The sequence below is a fragment of the Oncorhynchus gorbuscha genome, linkage group LG09 (assembly GCF_021184085.1).
Source record: "Oncorhynchus gorbuscha isolate QuinsamMale2020 ecotype Even-year linkage group LG09, OgorEven_v1.0, whole genome shotgun sequence".
NCBI lineage: Eukaryota > Metazoa > Chordata > Actinopteri > Salmoniformes > Salmonidae > Oncorhynchus > Oncorhynchus gorbuscha.
Window position 1 is genome coordinate 62368073 of NC_060181.1, and position 27829 is coordinate 62395901.

Consider the following 27829-nt stretch of genomic DNA (forward strand, 5'->3'; position numbering starts at 1 on the left):
AGATAAATCACAGAGCGTGAATATCATTCTAGTTATGTGCAAGATACAGGCACGCTTCTCTCTCTCACCACATCAATGTCCACGCGTTGGTCTATATAGTCTACAATGTTGCGCAAATTATAATCCCGGGCCGGCCCAACACAAATCAATTATCTGTCATATTTTCACATTATATTTGTATGGGGCAGCCAGGAGAAGTACAGAGGAGTCAACTTGAATTGGCCTAACTCTGATTGCTTTTATTATATTAATTTATTGTTTACATTGCAGACAGTGAAACGTATTGTTCATGCCACGAGAGGTACCGGATCCTAGAAAATGGGTTCCGGAACAAAACAGTCCAAAACTGAGAGGTGCGGTATCCGGCACAAATTAAGCACCGACTACATGTTAATGTTTTTAATAATGTATGTAAATAGTCAATTATTTAGTCTGTATTGTATTTTTCGTTATGTGTCGGACCCCAGTAAGACTAGCTGTCGACATTGGCATCGTGTAACGGGAATCCTAATAAAACTCAATCAAAAAATCTATTCACGGGAACCGCCAAATGACATGAACTGTTTCATTCTGAATATGGGTGAGGGGCCGGACCGGAAGTTTGATATCGTCTCAGCTCTGCTCTTTCATACCTCAATTGGTCCTTTCAGCGACAAACAATAGCATAGCAACCACTCTGATGACTGAATTAGCTGGCTAGCTAGCTACTGATAATAATTTAGCTTGGAATCCAGAAGAATCCAAAGTGACTGCACTAGTTTTGAACTAGTTAAGAAGCTTGCATCTTCAAAACTGGAACAAATCCGGAGACTCACCACACACAGAAATCAGGTAACGTTAACACGTTAGCATTATCACGGCGAGTGACAGCATGGGGTAACGTTAGCTTTCTGGCTAGTGCTAGTAAGCACGAGTCTTCTGATGTTGTGTGCTTAACTACCAATTAGCTAGGTAGATAACAGAAAGCTTGATTGCTAAGTGTTATACCTTGCATGCTAATTTATGTAATTACAATCACGTATTCGTTTTCCAGACGAATAGCTCGCTGGATTGGTCCCATCTATTGTGTTTGTGTAATTGGCTATCCAACAGTATTTCGCTAACAGTAAGTTTAATGAGCAATCAACGTATTTATTGGGAAAGCTATGTAGTTAGCTTCAATCTTGTTAGGTAGTTGCTAGCAAAATTCATATCACAAACATACAGTAGCTATATTGTGTAAAAAAAATAGTAATATGCAATTCCTGATGCACATTTAGCTTGGTTTTGTGATTACTATTTTCAGGAATTGTAACGTTACATTGGAAAATGTGGGTATCGCCCACTTTTGGACGTTGACACCGCATGTGTTTCTCTGTCATGCTTCGATCAGACAGAGCGTAGGTACGTTTTGGTACACCAGAAGTCCATAAATTTCCAATGGAACGCTGCGTTTGCCTTGCAGCATTTGGGACATAGTTCTGTGTGGTGCATACGTTGGATTTATCCACACCGGCTGATGTTAAAAGGGCTTTATAAATACATTTAATTGAAAATGTGATTAAACCGTATGTGTAGACCTTATATAAATATAAGCAGATGGTAAATGTCGAACTTTAGTGGATTTGTGTGCAACACAACATTTATGATTACATAATGAAAAAAGTTTGACTGCAGAATGTATTATGCAGCATTCATGCAATCAAGCTATCGGTCAGGTCGAGGCAAGTACAGCTGACTTGGCATGTGTACATTGCACTAATGTAACCCGATGGGATGACAGACTCTGCGTGCCTTGGCGATTCTGTACTGTACAGTTTATTAAATTGCACCAGTACTAAAATTAATCATTGAAAGCCTCTCTTTGAGATTATCGCTAGCTACCTGGATGATGTAGACATGTTTGATCTTCGTGATGTTACCTTTTGCACATGCTCACTTTGTCTTCTTGTTCAACTTAGGGCAGGGTTTCCCTAACTCGGTCCTGGGGACCTCAAGGGGTGTGTGTTTAGTTTTTTTTGCCCTAGCACTACATACCATAATCAATGAATCATCTAGCTTTGATATTTCATTTTTTAAACCATTATTTTTACCAGGTAATCTGACTGAGAATGCAATCTCATTTACGGCATTGTCCTGGGAAATAGTTACAGCGGAGAGAAGGGGTGTGGAAGCAGGGGATGATTAGGTGGCCATGATGGTATGAGGACCAGATTGGGAATTTAGCCAGCTTGTGTAGTGTTAAGGCAGAGACTTAACATGAACCAAGGGACATGTGTCCCCTCAGATTTATCCTGTTTAACAAAAAGACATGTCTTTTTTTTAGTTTCTCTCTAATACTACTAGCCACGTAGCAATTTTATGAAGTTTGCTTTATCTAGCCAAAATAGTTTCCCAAACTCATAACTAGCTACCAATAAGCCATTTCATGCCGTCGTGGAATTCTTCTAATCAAAAGGAGACTTTTTACATTTCTTCAAAACAAGTCAACTTTATTATTTAATTACTGCAGTAATGGACCCACCCGTAGGGGATTCGTTGAGAGCCCAACCAGCAGGACTAAGCCACAGCATTTTATAGCAAAGTCAATCCTCCTGGATGTTCATGACAAATCACAGATGATAGAATTTATACAAAGGTCTGTTGCATGAGAGCAAAATGTACATTAAAATTTACATGGATGGGCGATATGACGATATATATCGTGTGACGATAGAAAAACGTCTATCATTTCATATTATGCTCTGTTTATTTTGTTGTCGCAAATCACACTCTACGGCAATATTTTTAATCAATTGGACAACGCTTTGTGTTGTGGAAGGAAATTTGCAACACAAACAAACATGGAAGAGAGTGAACGTGACACAGAGGACGGAGACACGGAACTCGTCCCTAAAAGAGGGGCAACTTCGGTCGCATGGACGTGGTTTGGGTATGAAAAGTCTGACACGGACCAGAAAACCGTCCTCTGCAAAATATGGCACAGGCCGGTCCTGACAACCGGTCCAAACACCACTAACCTCTTACCACCTACGCAAGAATCATGTGAAACAGTACGGAGAGAGTCTACGGGTGAGACCCAAAAAAGTACAGTTGAGTGCTCAAAACAAACCCCTGACTCAGACGTTGCAAGAGGCTTTTTCCCGCGGCACACCATATGGCAAAGAATCACGAAGATGGAAGGAAATAACAGCTGCCGTTACAACTTACGTCTGCAAAGACATGGCCCCAGTTTACACAGCCGTGAGATGGTGCTTACACTCGACCCAAGGTACAATATGCTAATTGATATGTGACACGTATTAATGTATTAAGCCCCCAAATATATAATTTTTCCTTTAGACCTATTTATTTTGTGTTTTCTATTTTACCTTTTTTAGATTTTATACATTCATATTTTGTTACATGCTTAATTGAAAATTTGCACAGGTTCTAAATAAATAGTAAATTATGAGTAAGTACCTTTTATTTTGAGTATAACGTAAGAAGAAATAGGACTTTACATGTGGTAATTTTTTATAAACTATTTTTTCATTGAATTTACAGAAAATGTGCTATATCGTGATATGTATCGTTATCGGGATATGAAATTGGCTATATCGGGATATGAGATTTTGGCCATATCACCCAGTCCTACATGGTGCCAAATATCTGTCTAGTTCATTTACTGCTTGCTTATACAAAATACTAATGCAACCTATAGTACTCAATTCTTTCTTTAAAGAAGCTGGAGATTGGTTCTCCCTGTTACGGACAGACAGACACACAGACACTAATCATGGAATGGAATGTTGTCTTATCATCAATCCATCGTAAATCTACTGTCAGTGTTAAATCTCCCATGGGGCCCTCTGTCTACACACAGATGAGTAAAACAAAACTATTCTGTTGCATAAAACAACCATTTGATGCAATAACAGTATTATAACATAATCTTGTCATTTCTGTTCTCACAAGGCTGTCAATCAAGTTAGAGTAGCTAGCTTCGCCAACTATCTTTGCTGGAAAGCCTGCTGGCAAGGTTGGTGGACTTTAAAAAAACAAAAGCAAGCAATAACTAAATAAGACTCATATCAGATTTTTAGCAGAGAAGCATATTTATATTAATTTTAAACAGAACCACCAGTCAAGACGACAGACAGCTCAAGAGGTATGCTTAGGTATACAGAAAAATAGACATGGCAAAATTCTCCAATTTACAGACTTCGGCCTTACCCCACAGCCAAGTACTTTGTGCCCCCTCAGATTTTTGGGGTGCATGACATCCCTGGGAGCTCTGACTTAAGCCGTTTGCATGCTTCGGTTTGACTGGACAAGTGTGCTCACATACTTCCTAAAATACCCTCGCTTAAATAACTAGAAAGCGGCAATGGTACTGTTTGTCCATCTTGAGATGACGTAGCCAGTACACACTTCCTCAAATTAGCCAGAATTAACGTAAGAACTCAATAAGTCTATAATTTTTTTACGTTTTTGCTGAGATCTTAGTCGCGCAATTGTACATTTAGCTAAGATGTTGTTTTTTTGTATTTCGCAACTGTAAAAATGTGCATAAAAATGATTTATCCCTTGTTGAATGACAACAAACCCTTACCTGAAAATCTCTGAAGTGGCATAGACTTCTGCATGAACAGCTGAAATAAAAATAGCTTTCCGAAGACCAAAACAAACAAAAATATCACAATGTCATAATATATGCACAAACTGTTGTGAACTGTTTCAGAAGTTTGTGGACGCCTTTATAGATGTCTTTCACCGTTATGTTATATGGTGCACATTTTCCTGTCCAGAGAGGTAGTCAAAGTGAACTCGAAGTATTAAGACCCCTTGACTTTTTCCACGTTTTGTTACGTTCAAGCCTTATTCTAAAATGTATGTGTGTATATGTAAATGTATATGTGTGTGTGTGTGTGGGTATATGTATATATATCTGCACACAATACCCCTTAATGACAAAGCACTGTAGTGACGTCTCTTGCACCGAGATGCAGTGCCTTAGACTGCTATGTCCATGTGCGTGTTAAATATTTAACTGTACTAGAATGCTTAAAAGGCCGCTCAAATTCGGTTCTCGGTATAGTTTTTTGGGGGGGCAAGTTAAATATCCAACATTGGTATCGTACAAAAATGTCATATCGGTGCACCTTTGACCTCATGGTTTGGTTTTTGCTCTGATGTGCACTGTCCACCGTAGAACCATTTATATACACTACCGTTTAATATTTATTATTATTTAGTTTGATTTGTTTAACACTTTTTTACATACTACATGATTCCATGTGTGTTACTTCATAGTTTGGATGTCTTCACTATTATTATACAATGTAGAAAATAGTAAAAATAAAGAACCTTGAATTAGTAGGTGTGTCCAAACTTTTGACTGGTCCTGTTTATATATCCCTCTCTCTCTCGTATTTGTATACCATGTGCGTGTTCGTCATTGTGAGTGCTGCCTTAGTGGGGAAAATGGGATGGAAGACTGGCCAAGTCTCTTCTTGTTAAAGTCTAAAGCAATGTTCCCTCATTTTTGGGGGAGACTGAGCAAATTTCAGGTATGCTGAGTGCAAACTTTTTGAAAATTCTGTGCAACTTCCAGCCCGTGTTTACTGTGAAGACTAAGGCTGTACCCATTTCAAGTTAGTTTTAACAGTGCCCAAGTTGGCTACTGTGGCTATTTGATCATAATGTAAACCTACCAGAGTGGCCTACCATTGAAAACAATGGAAAAAATCCATACCATAACATTTTACCTTAGAAATAGCCGTTCAATCATTCAGCCTAAAGTAGCAGCCAATGTGTGGCTTTCAATGCAGGCCTACATTCCATGAGACAAAAACATGCAGGGCTTGACATTACCCTGTTATCCACTTGCCCTTCAGACTAGGTGACTGAAAATGTTGTTTGATGCAAGAAACCACTTTAAAAAATAAAATGCATTATTATTCCTGTACCATTATTATAGAGAATCAGACAAATTATGCTACCCTCTGCCTATTGGCTACTTAGCTTATTCAAGCCTTACTCAAAATACAATACTGCCCCTTTAATTATAAAAATAAAAGCTTTTTCCATGACTCGCTTTTCAGATGTCTAGAAATGTACATGTTTTGTGGCCACATGCAGCTCTCGCTTTGATCACAAAACAAACACATCTACTCAAGACCACTCATGCTGTAAACACAGTCCAGTTCAAAGTGAATAACACAGATCCATATATGGCAAAGGTCTATTTGCATACATATAGGCCTACTACAGCTCTGACTGTTTGTCACACAGGTCTGTGTAGAATACGGGTTGAGTCGTGCATGTCAATGCAATAGAAGCCAACTTTGATGCGTTCTGCCTATTGCTTAGTTTTGTTTCAGTATGTTACATTGAAAGTGGCTAATATTGTGTTGATTCGATAGGAATTACCACAGTAAAGGGAAACTTTGGTAGTGTTAACAGGGAAAAGTCTAGAACAGTGGACACTAACCCTTTCTGAGTCAAGATCACTGAGTCAAAATGCAAACCAAGCTCTACCACTCAGATTTATTTTTATCATGACTTAAAAAATGTAAACCTCTGCAACATTAACCAATTCAAAATGGTACTGTAGCAATAAGATTTGTGCAGTAAACTATAGGCCCAATACATTACCACCGCCCGACAGGATACTCTCGATTGTGCATTGAAGACAAGCCAAATTTCGTGCGTGAACAGGGAGTACAGGAGAGGGCTGAGAATGCACCCTTGTGGGGACCCAGTGTTGAGGATCAACGTGGTGGAGATGTTGTTTTCTACCCTCACCACCTGGGGGTGGCCTGTCAGAAAGTCTAGGACCCAGTTGCACATGGCGGGCCAGCAGCCTTGCGGGGGTTAACACGTTTAAATGTTCTTCTCACATTGGCCGAGGTGAAGGAGAGCCCACAGGTTTTCGGTAGCGGGCCGTGTCAGTGGCACTATTGTCCTCAAAGCGAGCAAAGAAGTTGTTTAGTTTGTCTGGGAGCAAGACGTCTGTGTATGCGACAGGGCTGGTTTTCTTTTTGTAATCCATGATTGACTGTAGACCCTGCCACTTACGTCTTGTGTCTGAGCCTTTGAATTCCGACTCTACTTTGTCTCTATACTGATGCTTAGCTTGTTTGATTGCCTTGCGGAGGGAATAGCTACACTGTTTGTATTCGGTCATGTTTCCGGTCACTTTGCCATGATTTAAAAGCATTGGGTTGCGCTTTCAGTTTAGCACGAATGCTGCCATCAATCCATGATTTCTGATTGGGGAAGGTTTTAATAGTCACCGTGAGTACAACATCACCTATGCACTTGCTAATAAACTCGCTCACCAAATCGGTGTATACATCAATGTTGTTGTCTGAGGCTATTCGGGAACATATCCCAGTCCACACACGGTTGTGATTATAATCGAAGAGAATTATCTTGGTAGATAATGCAGTCGGCATTTGATTGTAAGGAATTCTAGGTCAGGTGAACAAAAGTAATTGACTTCCTATATGTTATGATCACACCACGACTCGTTAATCATAAGGCATACACATTCCACCCCCGCCCTTCTTCTTACCAGAGAGATGATTGTTTCTGTCGGCGTGATGCGTGAAGAAACTGGGTGGCTGTACCGACCCTGATAATGTATAAAGAGTGAGCCATGTTTCCGTGTAACATTCTCTGTTTCAATCTCTGATGTCTCTCTGGAAGGCAATCCTTGCTCGAATTTCATCTACCTTGTTGTCAAGAGACTGGACATCGGCGAGTAGTATACTCTGGAGCGGGGGGCGATGTGCATGTCTACGGAGCCTGACCAGAAGACTGCACCGTCTGCCCCTTCTGTGGTGCCATTGTTTTGGGAAGCCTACTGGGACCCGATCCATTGTCCTGGGTGGTGGTCCAAACAGAGGATCCACTTCGGGAAAGTCGTATTCCTGGTCGTAATGTTGGTTAGTTGACATTGCTCTTACACCTAGTAGCTCTCCTGGGCTGTCCTGGAGGATGGTCGGCCACCCTGCAACATTACAATTACAACCAACAACTTTTTGTAAAATAATTCCATTCGATGAGCCAGGTATCAAATTGCTAAGTTTGGTGAGGTACCTAAGATGTTTATCTATATGTAAGGGTAAAATGTTCAGGGGAGATCTTGAAAGCATAGGATTTAGCTAACCTTGCTTTGATCTTAACTGCATGATTGAAAGACCCTTTGATCCAATTCCGATCGGAGCAGCCTAATTGTTTGATATTGTGAATTTTTTTGCGTGATTTAAAAAAACAAACATTTTTTACTTGTCTATTCGGAAAATGTAAATCTATAATCTGCTTGTCCAACATTTTTTTAAAACTTGCCCTGGGTAAGCGGACCACCATTATTGTCGAGCACTGCTGGTGTACTGTATGTCCAACTCAAGGGCTCATGTTAGCTTCCTCGGCGGCCAGTTTTGCCCTCTTCTTGGTTGGGCTATTTGTGAGGAGAATGAGCCGCCTTTACATTTTAATGTTGTGGCTGAAATAGCTGCCATCTGGACAAGTGTTTATTTAGCCCACCATGTATTCAAAGAACAAAACAAAACAAACCGCAACAAGAAACCAAGAAGGCACTTGCTGCAAATGGGTTAAGGAGCTAGCTGTTAACCTAGCTCTGAGGTCATTTCTCCAGCCCTTTCTTGAGTGGCACTGGTTGGTAGCCAACGGCAGAGTAAAGCCAGAACCAACAACTTGTAGTCAAACCGTTCTGCCATGCTAACTCCACCCCTTTCCAAGAGAATGCAGCCCCTCCCAGTTTGATGGAAATTTGAAGTGACTTATCCAGGGTGCCTGTAGCTCCCTAATCAGTGCTAATCTGATCCACCGAGGATTAGAGATGAGTAAGGCATGTAAGATACTGCTTACATGTATGCCTGTCCTCTAGAAGGGAGACGCTGGCCATTCTTGCCTACCTAGCTCTCATTAGCTTCATCCAGTGAGTCTAAATTGAAGTGGACTGGTAGCTGGAGGTGCACTGTTCCTCTGGGTCATCTTTGTTGGAATTCAGTTATTTTGGCCCATTGTAGAGGGCAGTGTCGTTTTCTTGCGCTGGGTGGGCAGTTTTCTGTGGGATCTCCCCCCCTCCTACCTACACCTCATCCAGTGGGATCTGGTTGAGTTACAACTTTCATCATATTCTCCTTAGTTCCTTCTGAGGGATTACCATGGCTGTGCAGCAGAATAGGCCGTGAGTGACAATCCGCTGTCTTCCCGAACGATTAAACTTTTTCATTTTATTTTGGTGGGATACACAAGGTCAATATGCTGAATCAGAGTGCGGTGATGATCTTCACCGGGATCTGTGGGGCGTTGGTGGTCCTGGCTATGGGCTACTACGTCTACTGGTAAGTCATACTGGGAAGGAGAGGGGGGGGTGGACCAATCACTAACCAGGGTTGTTCAGATGGCCTCCAGTAGATATCTGGACCAGTTCTGTGACTTCAATGGGTGCCTGGCATTTTGCTTGGGGAGCTTCAAGAGTAGTCAGCTCATATCCCCTCATTTGTATATTCTTCATGTTTGTTATGACCCAGGCAGTTGTATCAAATGGACTTTGAGAATCTTGTCCCTTTTTGGCCAGATGTGGGCTAATGGTTTTCTCAAATCCTAATTTGACCTTTCCTGGTGTTTGTAGAATAGATGGCTCCTATGGCCATACATAACCATATCCCCCAGTGAACCTGCAACCAGGTGATTGAGGAGAGGCAGCTGTTCCTTTCCTAAGCAGCTTTAACCCAGTGTCTGTACTCTGTAATCCTCTCCCAGGAATGTGTGATGCCACAGGTGGGCCTTGCTTTCTTTCTCAGGCTCCTGGGGTTAGGCTGGAGCTCTGCTTACACTGCCTGTTTACTTGAGTTGGGTCCCTCGGGTCTTGTTTCCCATGGAGAAGCAACTACTATATGATTCTTTGAGGGCTAGTCTGAGGTAATGCTCACCAACCTTGGTCTTGGAGGTGATCCTGGTTGAAAGGGATGGAGCGGGAGAGAGTAAAACGCTGGGCAGAGTGGGGTTCGCCTGGTTTACCCCTCTTGTCAAAGCAGCTACTGCCTTCACACAATGAGGGCAACAGCTGACCGCCGGTGACCATAGCAACAAAGCAAACAACATTTTTGACTTCTGAAAAGTGAATTGCTGTAATACCGTAAGCATGCATAAAAAATGATTTACTGGCAACCACAATTATTATCCCAAAAATAGATTAGAATACAATTATTGTTTTTGGATGTAATTCTGTTCCCCACCTAGCTCCATTGGAAATTAATGGGACACTCCTGCTTGTCTGGAAAGCCTTTAAAGGGGCAATCTGCAGTTGCTACATCCATTTCTGGACTTGTAGAGTTTATATGTACCCATTTGATTCTTGAAGAATTTAGTTCAACCGTCGTACACTATCAGAACCAAAAATATGATTGTTTTACTTCAATGTTTGTAACCACTGTAAATTGTAACCACTGTAAATTGTAAACACTATATAGCCTCAAAACATGGATGGTCAGTCCTTGCACCCAGAGATCTTTCTATGAATTTGGGTGGTTGCATTTCTCCAGCCCCATTCCTCCACTTTTTACTGAAACTGGGGCATGTTTTGTTATCGTTTCAACTAAGGTTTGTCGCTTTTTAAGATGGCTAGAAAAGTAAGAGAGGAACTGGATGCGGAAGGAGCACCTATAATACCCATTACCTAGTGTGTTACATCTGGGTCTGTTACCATGGCTACTCTGAACATATGTTTCTTTGAGGATGTTAAAGCGGAGAATTCTTTTAGGACTCCCAGTTGATCCAATTGTTTATAAAACAATTACAAATATTTCTGCCCCCGCTTCTGCTACTGTAAGTGCACAGATGCACACCGAAAGCATTTTCTTCCGATATTTATTGCAGTGAGCTGGAAAATAAATTGATCCCGTGGTCACATCTGAACAGGCTGTGCATGTGGGAGAGAAAGTGTGTACGTGCTCTTTACTATACCTCAGTTGGAAAGGTTTTTTTTTGGCTCCTGTTTGAAGCTTTGACTACAAAGGTACACTGCAATCTGTCATTCTGATAGTCAGGTTAATGGTCTAAATGTAGGGGATTACTCTGAATAATCTATAATGCAGAATGCCTTTCCATTTTTAACTGATTATGACATGGGAATATTCCCCCAATGGTGTATAACCCCGATTGGTAGCCCTCTCCTCTGTGTTCTCAGATGCTCTCAAGGCACTACTTTAGCAATGGGTGGGAGAATTATTGGGCAACCTTCCAGTGCAGTTTGGCAACGTGGTACCAGACATGTCTCTACTCCCAACATACTGCTCTCTCGTCCCTGGGTTTGATTGCCTGTTTGTCTCACAGGTTGTGCAACACATTGGAATGCATTTTGCCAATACGAAATATACTAGGACTAGGCCAGCCCCACACACATACAATCCAAACGTTTTGACCCCTCTGGTCTATACACTTCTTGTAGGTCTGAGAGAACTGGATAAGGGGTAGGCGTACCCAATAGGCTAGCTTAATTTGGAAATTTAAAAATAAAATTAAAAGTTTTAACTGATTGCACCCAAATTGGCCATTCTATTCATATAATATTCATTAAATATAATACACAACATCTGATTTGGACCAAACAACTTCTTAACAAAGTAGTGGTGTGTTCGAAATGGAGATCGACCGATTTTTGATTTTTCAACGCCGGTACCGATTATTGGAGGACCAAAAAAAGCCCTTTTTTTCTGCTTTCTTTGTATTAATGACAATTACAACAACACTGAATGAACACTTATTTTAACATAATATAATATATCAATAAAATAAATTTAGCCTCAAATAAATGAAACATGTTGAATTTGGTTTAATGCAAAAACAAAGTGTTGGAGAAGAAAGTAAAAGTGCAATATGTTCCATGTAAGAAAGCTAACGTTTAAGTTCCTTGCTCAGAACATGAGAACATATGAAAGCTGGTGGTTCCTTTTTAACATGAGTCTTCAATATTCCCAGTTAAGAAGTTTTAGGTTTTAGTTATTATAGGACTATTTCTCTGTACGATTTGTATTTCATATACCTTTGACTATTGGATGTTCTTATAGGCACTTTAGTATTGCCAGTGTAACAGTATAGCTTCCATCCCTCTCCTCGCCCCTACCTGGGCTCGAACCAGGAACACATCGACAACAGCCAGCCTCGAAGCAGCGTTACCCATGCAGAGCAAGGGGAACAACTACTCCAATTCTCAGAGCGAATGATGTTTTGAAACGCTATTAGCACGCACCCCGCTAACTAGCTAGCCATTTCACATCAGCAACACCAGCCTAATCTTGGGAATTGATAGGCTTGAATTCATAAACAGCTCAATGCTTGAAGCACAGCGAAGAGCTGCTGGCAAACGCACGAAAGTGCTGTTTGAATGAATGCTTACAAGCCTGCTGGTGCCTACCATCGCTCAGTCAGACTGCTCTATCAAATCATAGACTTAATTATAACATAATAACAAACAGAAATACGAGCCATAGGTCATTAATATCGTAGAATCCGGAAACTATCATCTCAAAAACAAAACGTTTATTCTTTCAGTGAAATACCGAACTGTTCCATATTGTATCTAATGGGTGGCATCCATAAGTCTAAATATTCCTGTTACATTGCACAACCTTCAATGTTATGTCATAATTATGTAGAATTCTGGCAAATTAGTTCACAACGAGCCAGGCTGCCCAAACTGTTGCATATACCCCGACTACGTTCATTGAATGCAAGAGAAGTGACACAATTTCACCTGGTTAATATTGCCTGCTAACCTGGATTTCTTTTAGCTAAATATGCAGGTTTAAAAATATTTACTTCTGTGTATTGATTTTAAGAAGGGCATTGATGTTTATGGTTAGGTACACGTTGGAGCAACGACAGTCCTTTTTCGCGAATGCGCACCACATCGATTCAATGCAACGCAGGACATGCTAGATAAACTAGTAATATCATCAACCATGTGTAGTTATAACTAGTTATTATTATTGATTGCTTGTTTTTCCCATAAGGTAAGTTTAATGCAAGCTAGCAACTTACCTTGGCTTCTTACTGTATTCGCGTAACAGGCAGGCTCCTCGTGAGGAAGGTGGTTCGAGCGTTGGACTAGTTAACCGTAAGGTTGCAAGATTGAATCCCTAACCTGACAAGGTAAAAATCTGTCGTTCTGCCCTTGAACAAGGCAGTTAACCCACTGTTCCTAGGCCGTCATTGAAAATAAGAATGTGTTCTTTACTGACTTGCCTAGTTAAAGGTGTAAAAAAATATATATTTAAAAAAAGAAATTATCTGCAAAATCAGCGTCCAAAAATACCGATTTCCGATTGTTATGAAAACTTGAAATCGGCCATTCCGATTAATCGGTCAACCTCTAGTTCGAAACTACCTAAAGTAAGACCGACTCGAGACCGGAGCAAATCGAATCCAAGTCTTGACCAAGATCGGGAGGAGGACTAGGGGTCCGAGACAGTCGAGACCAGAACAGTGAGAGCCCACTTCAAGACCATGATTGTAATTTAGTCAAATCACCACCATAATAAGAGTTGAAAATGTCCAGTATTTCTGTGTTCATGTTTCAGAACAACATATGGATTCTGATGGTCAAAATGTAGGCTGTCTGAAGCCACACTAAAAATGATTACTAACCCAAATACAGTGGGCAACAATGAGGGCACTCTACGGCTTGAGAGAAGGGCTAAGGATTTATAAAATAATAATGATCATTCTAATTATATTATTTTCAATGATCTGATTTAATCTATTCAGTTCATTGGAAACGCTGAAGAAAAAAAGATCCAATCAGAAAAAAATGTGGGTGGTCTCTGGGGGGGAGAAATCTAGCTAGCTAAGTCAGACATTGGCTAGGCCATCAGAAGCTAGTATTCAGAACTGTATTAGGGCAAAACTATTGAGTGATAGCGGAATCAATCACATTTTCACTTGTAATGGGTGGATCCTTTTTTACAAATGCTAACAGGTCACTGCAATAGCGAGCAGTAGTTTTCCCACGGTTTCCCACGGTCTAGCTAGCTATCTTTTTGCTATCTTATCTTTTTCAAATTATGAAAAATATTAATAACATTCTTCCCATGAGTCCAAGAGGGTGCTTTGGGTCATTGACTGCAGGAAATGGTTGTTTCAAATGATCTGTTGATTGGAACTGTATTCTTTTGTAATATTAATGTGTTATTTTTTTTGGTTTTTTTCTCAATCTGATTGGGTGGGTCTGCCACGGCTTGGCTCCCCAGGGGGTGGGCTTGTGTCCACCCAGGCCCACTCATGCATACACCCCTGATGCAAACGGTGCAAGATGACTGTATTGAGCTTCATAAATAGCCTACTAAGACTTTCGGAGTAAACTTTTTCAAAACCTGTTTAGAATACCCATTGTTGCCTTAGTTACCGTTTACTGGTAGATCACATAAATTGAAATGTCTTTCCTTCCGGCTGCCAATGACATTAATCTGTGAGCTGCTCCATGCCTTAAACCAGCTGAGAGCTGCGCGCTCTTGCTGCCTGCAGATGGTATTCCGCTGAAACTAGGCTGTGTGGGGCATGCATGTGAATATATTTCACGTGCTTTGTGATTTATGTAGGCTAATTTTGATACACATCAGTGGGGATTAAGAAGTGAGTATATGCAATGCTCCACACTGAGCCTATGTCCAATCGGTTTGCCACTGCGCAAACATGTCTATAATAGTTATCACATTTTATTGGTCACATGCAGATGTTTTTGCAAGCTGGAAGCAGAGCTGCCATATCTGTCAACACCATCTTGTAATAAGGTAGTAATGTGTGTATATTTGGCCTTGTCGAAGTGGTTTTGTGCGTTTTACTGAATGGAGGCTGATAATCTTGAGTTTTTTTTTTTAATCCGCTGGTCTCGGCTGGTTTCTGGAAGAAATTAAGTCCTCAATGTCCGAGACAAGACAGACTACAAATGTATCTGACACGAGACACTGAAAATGTGGTCCTGAGACCGGTCTGGAATATTACAACACAGTCACAAAGACTAAGACGTGAGGAATCCAAATAAATGGTCAAAAGACACCAATGGAGAAATTAGACATTGAAGTCACTTGCATTTCCGCACATAAATTAGTTTGAAAGTCCCAGGTTTTGCTCACTAGATGCCGCTGTTCTTGCTGCCGCTGTTCCTGGCAAATGATCTATGGCCTGTTGTGTTTATTAAATGAATCCTTTGCAACTGGGTAGAAAGCCAATAGCTTTTGCTCATGGTGAAAATAATATTTTATGGATCCTTAATATTTCAGCCAGTCCTCCATGAAAGCAATTCAAAACCACACAGGCTCCTTCTCTTAGAAAAGTTTAGAGCTAGGCAGGGTGTGTAATTTATATCCAAAAAACAATCACTATTTCTATTGGCCCCTCAGTTAATTTTCTGCACATTTTGCCATGAGGCATATAGAAAATGTAGCTGTTTTTAAAATAAGTTCTACGCTTTTGGAGGAAAGAGGGGGAAAATGTTTGCAGTTTTTTATATGATAACTGATGATCAATGGGCCCCACCCGGGTCGGTAATTCGACCATGCTTATTACAAGTTTAGACAGCTGGTCGCTAGACTAATTTACCATTAAAACATTTTTTACTGACATGGTCTTGAGTGACTGATACACAAACAAATTTAGAAATTTGTTTGTGTATTATATTATTCTAACTCTCAAAAGTATCTTTTTTTTGTGTGAAATTGATCCGTGGGCCGACAAAGGGGGGGCCACCAGTTGTCCATCCATGGTTTAAACAAAGAGCAGCCGCTTCTGGAAAGAGCACACACACTACTAATATGACACTGCCATTACTGTACATTTTACTGTATCTATGCCTATCACCATGATTTAAGATAAGCCAATTGTGAGGGCAACACTTAGGAAAAATCTCCTCCGGTCCTTTTAAATCAGAGAATAGAATAAGCATTGAGCTTCCATGGGTGTTTGATCTCATTTATAGGCTACAGTCTGGATTAAAATATCCCAATCACCTGCTGTGTAGTGGACAAACATCAAAATGGAGCTGGCTTAACACCCGTTCAGTGATGTTCAATACAGCACACAGACTTGACTTCTCAGAACTGTGCAAGACGAGATCCTAAGAATGTTTTGCACTTAGGAAGGTAGTGTTTGAAATGTAGTCTGCACTGCTGCCTTTCTGCCAAACGATTCTACACACGTACATATTGCACACATCATTGCACTTGCACACAATCTCTCTCTCTGTCTGTCTTCTTCCCTCTCTGGAACGCTGGTCATTTGCCCCGAACAATGGAGACATGGTTGGCCTGTTCTGAGAGCGAACAAAACGCATCTTATTCCTCTCACAAATACACACTTTGCAACCCATTGCCTCCTTTTCGAGAGATGCCATTTAGCAGATGCTTTTATCCAAAATCAATTTAGTCATGCGTGCATCTTAATTATTATTAATAACTTTGGCGATGTCATTTACAAAATAGCCTCCAACATTCTACTCAGCAAATTGGATGCAGTCTATCACAGTGCCATCTGTTTTGTCACCAAAGCCCCATATACTACCCACCACTGCGACCTGTATGCTCTCGTTGACTGGCCCCGCTACATATTCGTCCCAAATCCACTGGCTCCATCTATAAGGTCATCTATAAGTCTTTGCTAGGTAAAGCCCCACGTTATCTCAGCTCACTGGTCACCATAGCAACACCCACCCATAGCACGTGCTCCAGCAGGTATAGTTCACTGTTCACCCCCAAAGCCAACTCCTCCTTTAGCCAGCTTTCCTTCCAGTTCTCTGCTGCCAATGACTGGAACGAATTGCAAAAACCACTGAAGCTGGAGACTGATCTCCCTCACTAACTTTAAGCGTCAGCTGTCAGAGCAGCTTACCGATTACTGCACCTGTACACAGCCCATCTGTAAATAGCCCACCCAACTACCTCATCCTCATATTATTATAATTTTTTGCTCTTTTGCACCCCAGTATCTCTACCTGCACATTCTACCATTCCAGTGTTTAATTACTATATTGTAATTACTTCGCCACTGTGGCCTATTTCTTGCCTTACCTCATTTGCACATGCTGCATATAGACTTTTTATACTGTATTATTGATTGTATGTTTGTTTATTCCATGTGTAACTCTGTATGTGTCGAACTGCTTTGCCTTATCTTGGCCAGGTCACAGTTGCAAATGAGAATTTGTTCTCAGCTAGCCGACCTGGTTAAATAAAATAAATACATTTAAAAATGTTCCTGCATGGGGTTGAAGGTCACAGTGGACTGGAGGGCTGTCTTGTGACTCACTGGTCTGTCCGTGTGAGTGAAAATGCATCACAGAGACCCACTTATAGTCCCTGTGCTCTGACACACCTTCTGTAACAGCACATGTAAGCCTCCTCGTCTGTCACGCTCATTCGGTCTGTGACTTTATTCATTATTTTCTGTGACAGGCACTCGCACACACAGTAATACAGAATCTAGACAAAGGCTAGAGGTCCCCCCCTCTGTCTGCTAGCTTAGAGTTTAGTAGGTTCTGGTTGTTAATGAGGTAGACCAGCTTCTACTCTACCACTTCTTCTTGACTGTACACTTTTTGTGCAACCATACACTATGGTTTACAGTAGGCGTTTTCTGTTTTCTGCCTGTGTTGACCTGTCTCTCTCTCGGTCTGTCTCTTTCCCAGGTCCGTAATACTGAGTGAAGGGCCGTGCAGGAGGGGCTTATAGAGAGGGAGTCCACCGTGGTGAGAATGAAACATTGATGTCCTCTCGGCTCGCTCAACCGCACACGTCGTTTGAAATGTATTTATTTGATCTTCTCTCTGAGCAAACGCATCTAATGTAACAACATGTTCATTGTTTCTCCTTTTACTCTTCCTCCTCTCCCCTTTTTACTGCTCTGTCCTTTTAAATCTCCCTCTTCTCTTCACCACCCCTTTTGTTATCTTACCTACTTTCACCTTCCTGCCTCGCTTCCCCCTCTTCCTCCTGCACCCTCCCACTCTCTCCCTTTTCCCACAGGTCCTTAGTAGTGTGCAGAGGAGAGGAGGCTCCTCAGTAGCAGCAGCCATGGGTCTGTTAGCCTATCTGAAGACCCAGTTTGTTCTGCAGCTCCTCCTGGGCTTTGTGTTCGTGGTGAGCGGCCTCATCATCAACTTCATCCAGCTCCTCACCTGTGTCTTGTGGCCCTTCAACAAGCAGCTCTACCGCAGGATCAACACCAGGCTCTCCTACTCCCTCTGGAGCCGTGAGTCCCCCACGCTAGAATGTGTGTGTGTGTGTGTGTGTGTGTGTGTGTGTGTGTGTGTGTGTGTGTGTGTGTGTGTGTGTGTGTGTGTGTGTGTGTGTGTGTGTGTGTGTGATCCTGATCCTGTGCATTATAAGACCTTGTGTCACACCTCAAAAGGGGATCTTGTGAAATAATGAATCTGGCGCTTCGATATTGATGATTTTGACTCCGTGGACAGTAGTTGAGTCGATTTTCATTTCTATATTTGGACTTGTTGCAGAGCTGGTGATGCTGCTAGAGTGGTGGTCGGGCACCGAATGCACCCTTTATACAGACCAGGCCACGGTGGAAAAGTTTGGCACGGAGCACGTCATCATCATCCTCAACCACAACTACGAGATTGACTTCCTCTGCGGCTGGACGATGTGTGAGCGATACGGAGTCCTAGGGGTCAGTATATAGCTTTAAGCACCAACTGTCAGAGCAGCTCACAGATTACTGCACCTGTACATAGCCCACCTATAATTTAGCCCAAAAACTACCTCTTTCCCAACTGTATTTAATTAATTAATTAATTAATTTTATCCTTTGCACCCCATTATTTTTATTTCTACTTTGCACATTCTTCCATTGCAAAACTACCATTCCAGTGTTTTAATTGCTATATTGTATTACTTTGCCACCATGGCCTTTTTTGCCTTTACCTCCCTTCTCACCTCATTGCTCACATTGTATATAGACTTGTTTCTACTGTATTATTGACTGTATGTTTGTTTTACTCCATGTGTAACTCTGTGTCGTTGTATCTGTCGAACTGCTTTGCTTTATCTTGGCCAGGTCGCAATTGTAAATGAGAACTTGTTCTCAACTTGCCTACCTGGTTAAATAAAGGTAAAATAAATAAAAATATCTTCCGTCTCGACTATCTACTATTCATCAGTTACTAAATGGGGGTCATCTCAATAGTCCAAACTCATCGGCCTCCCTACTTTGCCGCCTTTCTATTATCAGCCCCGATCTGAAAGAATCAGACGTGAAACCAAATGACGCCTTCCCATATTACTCTCAACTGTTGTGCATTTTCAGATTCCGTAGCGATAAAGAGAAGTAGATGAGGTTGATCCTAGAGATACACTTCAGGACTCTTACCGTTCCCACGCTTTCTTTTCCTGCCCAGAGTTCCAAGGTGCTGGCCAAACATGAGCTGCTGAAAGTGCCTCTGATTGGATGGACCTGGTACTTCCTGGAAATTGTGTTCTGTAAGAGGAAGTGGGAGGAGGACAGAGACACTGTGTTCAGAGGTCTGGACAGACTCAAAGACTACCCGGAGTTTATGTGGGTGAGTGTGTCTCCTTTGGTTAACCCTTTACACTCATGGGAATTGGCCTATGTGGAGAGGGCTAAATTAAAATGTGTCTTACAGAAGACCTATGAAAAGCATATACATAAGAATAGTAGCAATTGAAACAGTTTGGAGATTATGGGGAAATTAGTACACCTGAAGTTGTGGGGACAACATTTCACCTGACACGAGACTGAATCTGAACATTATGCTTGATTTTATGTGCATTTTACATATACTGTACTTTTCAACCGCATTTGTTGATAACCGAATCTGATGGTTCTTTGGATACATTCAGTAGCATAAGAAAATGTGGGGTAGGTGCAACAAGAGTTTGAGTGAGAGGACTAACTGGTGTCTCAAAGTGGCAACAGACCTTTCCAAAGTGTGCCGTTTCTAAGTAATTGCCATGCTCACAGAAGGGTCTTAAACTATAGGGTGCTTTTTTGTTGAGCTCTCCTAGCTGTGCCGTTGAGGAAATGGAGCAAGCACACTAGTAGTTGTTTTGTTTGGAACACAACCCTGCATCCCCGCCGTCACACAATTGCTGTTCTTTGCGCAATCCAAAAGCAGCCCATTTTTAAATCGCTATCTGGGTCAGGTGGACATACTTTGAAAGCTTGTTCTCTTGCCAGCAAAAGGATCATCATTCTGGTGCGCATAGAAATGAATCACGAGTAGGGTCGTTGCGGTGACCATATTACCGCCACACCAGTCATCATGAGTCATGATCGCAGTCAAATTCCACGTGACCGTTGAATCACAGTCATCTCATTTAGTGCACTCTGTATGTGCGTTGGTACTAGTACCCAACTCGCTAACGACCATCAGGTCGCTAATGGTCTGGTTCTCAGGGCTCTATTGTCCCTCTAACCACAGAAAATCACATCAAACACTTGTCAGTATAGTGCTTTTGAAAAGTTCAAGACTGAGTGGAAAACATGGTGGTTGTGGATGTTGTTTCAAAGCCAAACACAAGGAAATTGACAGTGCTTTCAAAATATGGATAGGACAGTGCTTTCAAAATATGGATAGGCCTTGCAGAGACTGGGGCTGTCAACAGTTTTAATGAAATATATGTTTTGTTGAGAATTCTTTTTGTATTTTTTGATGTTACCGAACAGATTCCAGTTGGTTTCCAAAGTTCAGGCTGCATGCTTCTCAATGGTTGATGCATGGAGTGAAATAAGGGTTCTGATCAGCCCAGATACTTCTATATGTAGTCCCTTATGAAAGAGTTTTGATGGTTGCCACTAAAAAGAGGATGATCCCAGCTGCGACTTTATTTCTCAGCTGCTAGTATTAAGCACCTGCTCCACTATAAAACTGGAATAGCCTACTCTGCATGATTAACCAAACTGGAAAGCGGTCTCCATTCGCTATTCGAGTGCACACGTATGATGTTATTATTATTACAATTATATTCTTCTTACTATGAAATCATATAAAATAATGGCACGTGACTTATAAGCATATATTCTCTGCTAAATGAACTGGAGATGCTAAACATGTTTATGTTTAATTAACGGTCAATTACTGTGAGAACGGCAGTCATTTGCTTGACAATAACCGGCAAAATGTGGTGACCGCCACAGCCCTAGTCATGAGTGCTTTCAGGTGCGTGTTCCGGACTACCCAGGTTATGACGCCGTGTGATCTTGGAACTCTGAATCGAACATGGTGACCGTAAACGTTGACACTGTGTACGACATGGAAATGTGAAGTGCACATTTGGACTGTTTAACTTGCCTCTGTGACATCAAAGCGGTATTTTATTATAATCCTCAACATCTCATCTTTCAAAATACATTGAGTCCTCTTAATTTACAGCATTTCCCTCAGTCAGACGACAAAAAAAAGTTGCCCAATTTAGCGGGAGGGATGGGGGCAACTTCTTGTCACGTGTGTTGCTCAAGTTCAGAACGTCTTGTCAGTCAAAAACCATACAGCGCTGTAAAGCGGAGAGCCTGAACTGTACGGCCACTGCGTTCCAATTTGAGTTCTTATCAGTGCCCAAATCTGCACATTTCTACCCGAATACGGGTACAAGTGTAAAGGGCTAAGGCCTACATTTGTCTATCCTGGGCCACATGACTACATTTCTTGTCATTCTGTTGGCAGTCCTTCTGTAGCTCAGTTGGTAGAGCATGGCGCTTGTAACGCCAGGGTAGTGGGTTCGATCCCCGGGACCACCCATACGTAGAATGTATGCACACATGACTGTAAGTCGCTTTGGATAAAAGCGTCTGCTAAATGGCATTTATTATTATTATTATTATTATTAGGCTCGTACAGTGAATCTACACAGTGTAACTCATTGGTCTAGGTCCAGGAGTTTGGTCTTGTCTGGAGTAGGTCTGGTTAGTGTTATTCATCAAGCTGAAATGCCACAGGGCAATCTAGGTCATTGGGATTCTGGTCTGGCTCCTAATAGCCCTCCCTAACGATCTTTAGACATGTTGTTGCTCAGGCTGCAAGTTTCCACTTCCACCTCTCGTTACGGTTACCGGGAACGACAGAGATTTGGCTAATCAGGTCGTCTGATCTGATTTAAGCAACACCTAGGAATGGCATGACTGACCAACTCGCCTCGGGGACAGGAGGACAACAAGATGAGCAGTGTTTTCTTTTAAACAGTCTTCTGTCTGTCTGAGGATGTATATTTTGTTGACGCTGCACCCACTCTAAATGGAAGTCCTTGAGGTATGATGAACTTTATTTCGAGTAACGTTTCCTGGAGGTGCACTTGATCTGTAACACAAGCTGGCCCTGCTGGGGAGTCTTAAGAGGATAGGGGAGCGGAGGTCACCTCAGCTGATGTGTGCCTGTCTGAACCAGTAGTGCATCTTGTGTATTTCTAAACTCGCTGTTTTTTTTTTTCATCTTTGCGTGTGTTTCTGTTAAGCTAAACGTTTTGCGCGCGTCTGTGAATCCCCTTGTGAGTGTATGTTCGTTGACGCTCCCTTCCCTGTCTCCTTCCGAAGTTCCTGCTGTACTGCGAAGGCACTCGCTTCACAGAGAAGAAACACCAGATCAGTATGGAAGTGGCAGAGAGTAAAGGCCTGCCCAAGCTCAAATACCACCTGCTGCCCAGGACCAAAGGCTTCACCACAACACTGAAATGCCTCAAGGGCACAGGTGGGGCATGCGTGCACGTGTCGCGCGCACACACACACATACCCACGCAGTTCAAAATAAGGTCTCGTATTTATTATAGGTTTTCTCTTCTGTCTTTCATTGTTTTTAGTGTCTGCCGTGTATGACGTCACACTGAATTTCAAAGACCACCAAGTCCCCACTCTGTTGGGCATAATCAACGGCAAGAAATACATGGCAGATATGAGAATCAGGTGGGTACTAATCAATCAGCCATGACGTTCTGTTAGCCTCTTGGCTTTCTTCCAAGCACATCGCTATTTCTTTTAATAGTAAGCGGGACAGTGGACTTCTCAGAACTGAACCAGAATTCTACCTAACACTCCTTTGTGTTGCTGGGGTAGTCCTGTCCTACCCAACCCGCAGCGGTAAAGGGAGAAAGGCATCAACAGATCACGGTTTGCCCTGCGGTGAAAAACAGGACTCGTGGCCTTATGTCCTTGAGCCCATAAGTCAATCACGAGTTACAGTACCAGCCTTCAGTAAAATTTTAAAAAACTAACTCTTAGGGAGAGGTGAGTAAAACTATAAGATTACAGGGAGCCATTTGTCAATGACGACATGGGCTGTTTCTTTTCAAATCATAATGACCATTTGAATGAGAACATTGAGAGACCTTCAAAGCCTTTCCTTTAAATTAGATTACACAGAGAGGCATATCAAAACAGCTCCACTGTGTGAATGAGCCCCCTGTGAGTCTAAACGGGGAGAGTAGCCTGGTGTGGCAAAAACAGGTGCTTGTGGCAAATGATACATAATGCTATACATCCCAAGGCTGTTTTACGGCCCTGTTTTACTGTAGACGAACACTGTCTGAGGTGCCCCATCTGGACTTTGGGTGAGTTTGCCCCCTGGTGGTTAGATGCTGCAATACCAGACTCATTCTCTACTCCATGGTTTCCCAAACGTGGACTTGGTGTTTGCCCTAGCACTACACAGCTGACTCAAATAATCAACGCTTGATGGTGAGTTTTTTGTTTGTTTTTTGAAGTCAGCTGGTTTGTGATAGGGCAAAAACCAAAACGTGCACCCGGGGGGGCTGGACCGAGTTTGGGGAAACCCTGCTCTACTGCACTCCATAGCAGGCTCCCCCTGCTATCTCCTGATTTTGTGTTGACTGCTTGTCTCCCCTGCTCCTTCTCCCTACAGACGGTTCCCTGTAGATGAGATCCCAGAAGATGAGAAGGAGTGTGCCAACTGGCTTCATAAGCTTTACCAGGAGAAGGTAGGGCTCTTCAGTGCTTGAGTTGTAACTGTATATGGTTAACTGCAGTTTTGTTCCCTGTACAAGTCTCACACCCAGATAAACTCCCATGTGAGATGAGTTACTGACACATACCTTATTTTGAAGTAACAACAAAATATGTTTGACCAGGTTTGGTAGTACCTTGACATTCATTCTGTGTCCCTCTCCAGGATGCTCTGCAAGAACACTATCATAAAGAGGGCACTTTCCCAGGTCCCACCATCACCCCTCCTCGCCGGTTGTGGACGCTACTTAACTTCTTGTTCTGGGCGACCCTGCTGCTCTCGCCCCTCATAAACTTCGCCTGCGGTGTGGTGGTCAGTGGCTCCCCCCTCCTCATCCTCGGCTTCAGCCTCTTCCTTATCATTGGTGAGTAGAGGGTACATAATGCCTCCTCGTTACTCTTACCTTAGGCTGGGGCTGGGACGTCGATCCAATAACCATGAGGTTTATAGCTAACTCTTAACACATGGGAATGTGACTGAGATGTTGACTAATGTGCGTAGTTCCTGACAACTAATGTTTTCTGCCTCCATTGAGATTTGGTCCATAATCTCTGTCTGTTATCTTTTTGGTCCTCCTCAGCCTCCATAGCCATCCGGCGCCTGATCGGTGTCACCGAGATAAAGAAGACGGGCTCCAGTTACGGCGACGAGGGGTCTAAGAAACAGAACTAGAACTCTCCCTCCCGACCGCGGTTGGTCGCTCTCGTACGGTCGTCCTGCGGTCCTCTTCCACCTATTCTGTTGTCCTGAGGTGTGTGCGAGCAAGCACTCCGGGGAGGGGGTCAAACCGATTTACACCAGAGATGGATCTGGACGATGAGGGAAGGAAGAGAAGGAGGGGTTTGACATGGGAGGAGTGTAGAGAGAAAGGAGACCATCTGCAGCCAGCTCTATGTGGGGTAGGAGAGGGCAGGACTGAGAACAGGAGGTACTGTTGTGGACTATCCAACCCCGTCAAACCCCCCCCCGCCACCTCGCAATCTTCGACTCCTTTGACCCTAGGAACCAAGCCTATCAGCAGCTCTCCTTTCCATAACTTTCTTTTGAATCTAGTTCTTGATTTGAGGTTGAGGTGTTACTTCAGTGTTCACCTTGTAACATACAGCACAGTATATCTCCCCCTCGTTCTACCGAAAAGCTGGGCAGAGCTCTACAATGCGACCATTTTCCTAAATATGTTGCTGTCCGCCTAGAAAAAAAAATTGTTGCAATGATTTCACTGTAGCCCCTGAGTGCCATGGGGAATACACTGAGCGCAAATTCATGACCGTTGTAATTGCACCATTACTACAAAGAAAACGGCTTGTTACCTCCAAATATTTTTCATTGTGCTCCTTCTTTGTGTACTTTCTTCAACTTAGGCACACGTATGCTCCCTGTACAAAAAGGTCAGTGTAGAGCCCTGCCAGGTTTCCACGTTGCTTTTTACCTCTGAGCAAAAAAGGTGTTTATTTTCACTGTGCTTCATCTCTCTGTTGTGGGAACCATTTTTATTCATGAGCAAATATAATGGGGTGGTTCTATGATTCTACAAGTCTATGCATTCTTACCAAGACAGTCAGCTAGAGTTTGGCTGCTGTTGAATATTACTTAGGGACTTATTTTTAACGGAGCTATGTTCAACAGCAGAGATGGGACTTCCAGTTTTTGAAATACTGAGTCGGGGTTCTGTGTGTTAAGACTACAGCAAGGGCTCTGTATTCGTTAACTTCATGCTAACTTATTAACATTGCCATGATATTCCACACCACTATTCCAACGCCCCCGGGTTCTGACCCTAATTATTTTATGTATGTAGGTTTTTACAGCATTCTCCATTGCTTGCTCACCAGTAGATATCTGCACACATATTACCATGCCAGTTCCCGAGTGAACTATGAACTTGTTCTCCTGCCATCTCTGCTCTGGTTTAAACATGCTAAACCACCCTCGGTGTTAGTGTGACCTCTTATAATAACCTTAACCACCAATTCCAGTCAGAACAGACAATGATAACCCTTTATAATTGAAATGCAGTACTTACTGAATGAATTAGTTTTTCTAATGAAGCTGAGAGCTGCTGGTCTCACTGCCACCCCCTTCTCTCCTAAAACAGTGATGGGGTTGGTAGTGGCATTAGTGTACGGAAACCCAGCACTTACTACTGTCCACTTGTAATCTCATTACTGAAAGGACATTTGATTCTGCTCTTCAGCTCTAGACTGTAGTAATGTTTGCCTTAATTCAAGTTTGCTTAGGCTAGGGTGATTGTTTGATTGGTTGCTAGGTTCCCTCCCCACCTCATCTCTCCCTCCACTACAGTCTTCTATTCAGACACACTCCACCAACCCTTCATCCATAATGGTGCACTTTGGGTAGTTGAGTTCTCTCCGGGGTAGTACTGACATGTTTATGGGTTTCTTATGCCAAGGTATATGTTGAGATGCGAGGATCAATAGGATCTTATCATCAGTAACCACCTATGAGTAACATGATGTCACTAAAGCTACTTTTGGGTCCTGAATTGCACAGGAAGGAATAGTTCTTTTTTTTTCCTCTTTTTATTTAGCTGCAATTCATTGTTTGGCACAGCACCACACTAGGCTCAGGCACTGCAACTGCATTTGCTTTTGAAACATGTTACATTGTTTATCTCTACACACTGGACAATTATTTACACTCTGTGATGGTAGTCTTAATGGTGACCCGCCCCATCTGTGGTCTGAGGGGTTGGTGTATAGGGAGGCGGATGACTCCTTTATAACTAGGATTGTCAGTGCAACACGCAAACATGATAGCAACACGTCATCACTAGTCTGAAGAACACCATTCTGTTTCCCAGTCACCATCTTTTCTCCCTATGTTGATGTCCTTTTTGGTTGTTTTTTTTGCGTTAAATGTTTTTTCAACCAGGACAGATTCATGCAAGCCTTAACAGACAGAGTGCAGCTTCATTGCATTGTGTGTGAACTTGGACAACACTTCCTCAGTAGGATTAGGTTTTGATTGGCAAGTAGTGAGGGACACTGACTCAGTAAGATTCACATAAATCTGCCCTCTGTTAAAATGACGAGGAACTCGTGTTTTATTTCTCACTCCAGAAATAATGGGTTAGGGTTAGTTGAAGTATAGCTATTTGTAAAGCTGAAGAGATGAGGGTCCCATGAGAATCTGCTCCTAGTTACAGTAATAGTTAAGAGGGCCCCATTTTAATAATACTTACCGTCCCGTGATGCTTCTGTGTTCGATACCTCTGTTACAACTCCTGTTACATCTGTCAATACAACTGTTACAGTAGTTTAGGAGATATATGTTCTACGTTTTGGGGCGTAATGTTCTCATCTCCAGTCTACTTCCCATAACTCCAAACTACAGTACCACCTCTCCCTCAGGTATCTATCAGTCCAGCTCTGTGTATAAGGTGTATATATTTCAGTGCAACAGAACATGCAGAGAAGTTAACCTGTGGGTTTTTACTTGGGAAAAAAATCCAACTAACTTTGAATTTTTCTCATTTTTGGTCAAGTTTTCGAAACTTAAGAATTTGGTAACGTTAGAAATACGACACTGAAATCTGACCCTTTTTGGCTTAAAAGTTGAGTCAAGATGTGCCACTTATTTGTCCTTTTTCTAAATATCTGTTTATTCAATTAAACAATTAAGAATATTAAAGGATTTAATCACAGTTGATTTCTAATGCTGTCAGTTTGTCTGAATGAATTTCTCAGTTTGCAGCAGAATCCAGATGTCATTCTAATGAGACCAAGTCATCACAGGAGGGTGCTGAGGGGAGGCTGGCTCATAATGGCTGGAATAGAATGAATGGAATGGTATCCTACACATGGAAACCATGTTAAATGTGTACGATACATTTCCATTCAC

The 27829-nt window shown here is 42.2% G+C and overlaps 1 protein-coding gene across 2 annotated transcripts; it reads left to right on the forward strand.

The window, feature by feature from the left end:
* The first annotated feature begins 581 nt into the window (after positions 1–581).
* Positions 582–27632, forward strand: LOC124043917 (1-acyl-sn-glycerol-3-phosphate acyltransferase gamma-like). Of its 2 annotated transcripts, none has more exons than XM_046363068.1 (10): positions 582–831; positions 17675–17734; positions 18012–18237; positions 18500–18669; positions 19397–19558; positions 22546–22699; positions 22809–22911; positions 23867–23942; positions 24134–24332; positions 24549–27632. In XM_046363068.1, the coding sequence occupies exons 3-10, from the start codon at positions 18060–18062 to the stop codon at positions 24638–24640; spliced, it is 1134 nt and encodes a 377-aa protein (XP_046219024.1). In that variant the 5' UTR covers positions 582–831; positions 17675–17734; positions 18012–18059; the 3' UTR covers positions 24641–27632. The 2 variants fall into 2 exon arrangements, with proteins under 2 accessions (XP_046219024.1, XP_046219025.1); XM_046363069.1 differs by lacking the exon at positions 582–831 and adding an exon at positions 8903–9338.
* The last annotated feature ends 197 nt before the right edge of the window (positions 27633–27829 follow it).